This window comes from Vigna unguiculata, chromosome 5, assembly GCF_004118075.2.
Source record: "Vigna unguiculata cultivar IT97K-499-35 chromosome 5, ASM411807v1, whole genome shotgun sequence".
Lineage (NCBI taxonomy): Eukaryota > Viridiplantae > Streptophyta > Magnoliopsida > Fabales > Fabaceae > Vigna > Vigna unguiculata.
In genome coordinates, this window is record NC_040283.1 from 41,267,935 (window position 1) to 41,271,481 (window position 3,547).

The 3,547-nt window shown below is 34.4% G+C and overlaps 1 protein-coding gene across 1 annotated transcript; it reads left to right on the top strand.

The window, feature by feature from the left end:
• Window positions 1-899: 899 nt before the first annotated feature.
• LOC114184031 (putative cyclin-D6-1) lies at window positions 900-3,132 on the top strand. Its single transcript, XM_028071263.1, has 6 exons — window positions 900-1,167; window positions 1,284-1,364; window positions 1,600-1,695; window positions 1,820-2,036; window positions 2,164-2,294; window positions 2,440-3,132. Exons 1-6 carry the CDS (start codon window positions 991-993, stop codon window positions 2,674-2,676), a joined length of 939 nt encoding a protein of 312 aa, XP_027927064.1. The 5' UTR covers window positions 900-990; the 3' UTR covers window positions 2,677-3,132.
• Window positions 3,133-3,547: the final 415 nt, after the last annotated feature.

Below are 3,547 nucleotides of genomic sequence, written 5' to 3' on the forward strand. Positions count from 1 at the left end.
TTTTTATGAGTATAATATATCAATTGGAATTGAAGTTGAACATCTATTAACACATTTCATACTCAAAATGAACTTGTAGAATTATTAGTAAAATGTCTAAAACTGATTGTAAGATCATTATTTATGAGAGCTAATCTTTCACTGACTACTTAATTATATACAATTTTACATGTTGCAATATTGATCACATCAAACCTACAAATTATCACCTACAAATGATCACATATATGCTACTATACAGTTGATTTTTTTGTTCAATAAGATAATATTTCACATTTAAGAATTTGTTTCTTGGAATAATATATTTTTTTACGAGAGAAAGTAATCTTAAAATGACACATGTTAAACAACATTTTTTATTATTAAAATTATATGTAAGAATATAAAAAAGTAAAATCTGTTTTACATTCTAATGAAAAACTGCATATTTTAATTTCTGAATTCTAATAAGGATCTTTTACTTTCCTTTTCTCTTGTATTTACAGTGTGACACAGTAGTAAGTTTCGTAGGGTGTGTAAAAATAATGTTTAAGGTATTAATTTGAGCCTCGAAAAGAGACCCAAACTCTTTGGTCATTAACTTGTCTCAACCTCTGGCACAGCATTAGCAGCATCCTCACTCACTCACCTCTCATGCAGTCCTGACACACCACTGCACAGGTGAGGGACCAAAACCAACTACCTTCTCTTTTCTCCTTTCCTCACCCATTTACCTTTTTTTTTTTTTTATTTCCTCTTTTTTCACTCTGTCTTCGCAAAAACTCCAACAAAACCTTCAATTTCAAGAAACCACACTGCATTACTCACTCTCTCACCACCTTTTACCTTCTCACACACTTTCTCTTTCTATATATACGTGTATATATATATATATATATATATATATATATATATATATCTCATTTATTTTTCTACAATGCTTGTTCTTCTACTTACTCTTCCATACCTCTAACCAAGACGAACTTCACAAAGAAGACTTCTTTCTCATCCATGGATTTTAACCTCGAAAACCCTCTTGGAAACTTCCACGACCTTCCCTCTGAAGCTCTTCCTTCACTCTTCCTCATCGAATCCGACCACATCCCTCCACCCAATTACTGTCAAACTCTCAAAGCCAGCGACTTCGACATCTCTGTTAGGAGAAATGTTGTCTCTTTGATTTCACAGGTAACCAACCACCAACACCAATTCACTTTCTTTCACAAACACAAATATCCAATTTTCGTGTTTTTCTTTTTCTTTTTTTCTCAACGTGGCTTCTTGCTTGTTTCGTTTCTCTTCAGCTCTCCTGCACTTTCGATCCAGTTCTTCCTTACCTTGCCATCAACTACTTGGATCGCTTCCTCGCTAACCAAGGAATATTGGTAATTAGCCACACTTTTCGACTGAAATATCAAGCTTTTTGGAAATACCAGGGAAATTGTGGTGGTGGTGGTCACATTTGTTTACAATTTTGATTACATTTGTGCATGATTTCTCGCAATTTCAAGGATTGTAAGGAAATTGTGAAGGCAAATGCAACTTAAAACCTTAGTTTTGTACCAATAGAGAAAGAGTATACCCTGTTAAGATCTAACGAAAAATGGGTTTGTGCAACAGCAACCAAAGCCATGGGCAAACAAGCTTCTTGCAGTATCTTGCTTTTCTTTAGCGGCCAAGATGTTGAAAGCAGAGTACTCTGCCACTGATGTCCAGGTAAACTGTTTGAGCATTCTAAGGTTTTGAATCTCTTTCTTGAATTGAAAGTTTGAAGGCAAATGTTTTGTAAGAGGGATAGATTGATATTCATTTGAACAATACTGGTATTACTTTTGACCAGGTTCTTCTGAATCATGGTGATGGAGGTGTCATCTTCGAGACACAAACAGTTCAAAGAATGGAGGGAATTATCTTGGGGGCACTCCAATGGCGAATGCGTTCCATCACCCCGTTCTCTTTCATTCCCTTCTTCGTGAACTTGTTCAGGCTCAAAGACCCGGCATTTAGACAGGTTCTGAAGGATCGAGCATCCGAAATCATACTGAAGTCACAAAGAGGTATATATAATAATATAACTATAGCGAATGCTTAATTGACTTGAACATTGTAAGTTACATGAGTTAATTGGATTGCTAATCTAGGATTAGAGTTAAACAATGTTTGTTATTTTACTTTACTTTTCAGAGATAAAGGTGTTGGAATTCAAGCCATCTGTAGTTGCTGCGTCAGCCCTTCTGTATGCTTCACATGAGTTGTTTCCCTTTCAATATCCATGCTTCTTAGGAGCAATATCCGACTGTTCATATGTTAACAAAGTACACATTCTTTCATTCTTTTAATTTTTCTTTTATCCAACACAACATATATGGTAAAATGAGTGGTGAAAAAAACCAAACTTTTTGATACCATTATTGATAGTATTATGTGGAGATAACAGAGGGTACGATGATTTTACTGCAGGAAACTGTGGTGCAATGTTATAATGTGATAGAGGACATAGCCAGGGAGGAGTACGAATCTGTGTTGAATGTAAATTCAACTTCAGACACCCCGGTTAATGTGTTAGACGAACATTTTCTAAGCTTGGAAAGTGAAAAAACCAACGGCGTCATACAAGAGCAGGAGTTCAAAAGAAGGAAAATTACCGATTATGGCAACAAACGCACTGTCCCGTTTTCTCATTTTCATCAATGCTGAAGTACCAGAACAAGACCACATTTAATCCTCTGCTTCATCCATCACCGATTAATGTCGTTGGAAATATCACATTGTCGTGGTTTAACCGAAAAAAAATACGAGGAAAACCAATGAAGAACACAATAATAACAAGAGACACCGGTGGACTCAGAATGACAAGAGAAGAATTCGATTATCCGTAGTAACTGGACAAAATCACTGTAACGTGATCCTGGTACGACCTTCATTAAATCTGTTGGTTGTGTAAAGGAGCATAGATGATAAGATGGGTTTTTTTTTTTTTTTTTATGGTTTCGAAGAGAAAAAAAACAAAACGACAAAACGTGACTTTGAATTGTAGGGTTGAAGTTTTGTTTTTTGTTTTTTTGTTTTTCTTACTTTGTGGCTGCTTAAGCAACCAATTTTCTTGGAAAATAAAACACAGAACCTTTGTTCATGTATTATCATTGCACACAATGCATTGTTCATGTTTCTTCTTTCTTATCTGTGGGTTCAGGTCAGCGCAAACCAAGAATAGCGAAATCCCGTTATATAGCCCTGCATATACCTGTTTTCCACTGCAGATGCTAATGTATACTATTTCGTTTCAGTGATTCCTATATATATATATATATATATATATATATATATATATATATATATATATATATATATATATATATATATATATGTTAAGGTAAAATATCGTTGTGGCAATAATTGGGCATCTGAGAAGAGTGTCCTCAAACACAACGAGGGTAAAAACTGAGTTACAAATACTACAATTTTTTTTGTATTTGATTTTTTCACAAGTATATCACCTCTTTATCGTAATCAATTTCTTCTGTTGGCAATGACTAATCATTATCTTAATATCATGAATCTAATTCAA

What these genes read in the sequence shown, in the direction of transcription:
- LOC114184031 (XM_028071263.1), top strand. Translation starts at nt 991, where the DNA reads ATGGATTTTAACCTCGAAAACCCTCTTGGAAACTTCCACGACCTTCCC. An exon ending in TCGCTAACCAAGGAATATTG is followed by an intron (nt 1,365 to 1,599) that starts GTAATTAGCCAC and finishes TTTGTGCAACAG; the next exon opens with CAACCAAAGCCATGGGCAAA. An exon ending in ACTGTTCATATGTTAACAAA is followed by an intron (nt 2,295 to 2,439) that starts GTACACATTCTT and finishes ATTTTACTGCAG; the next exon opens with GAAACTGTGGTGCAATGTTA.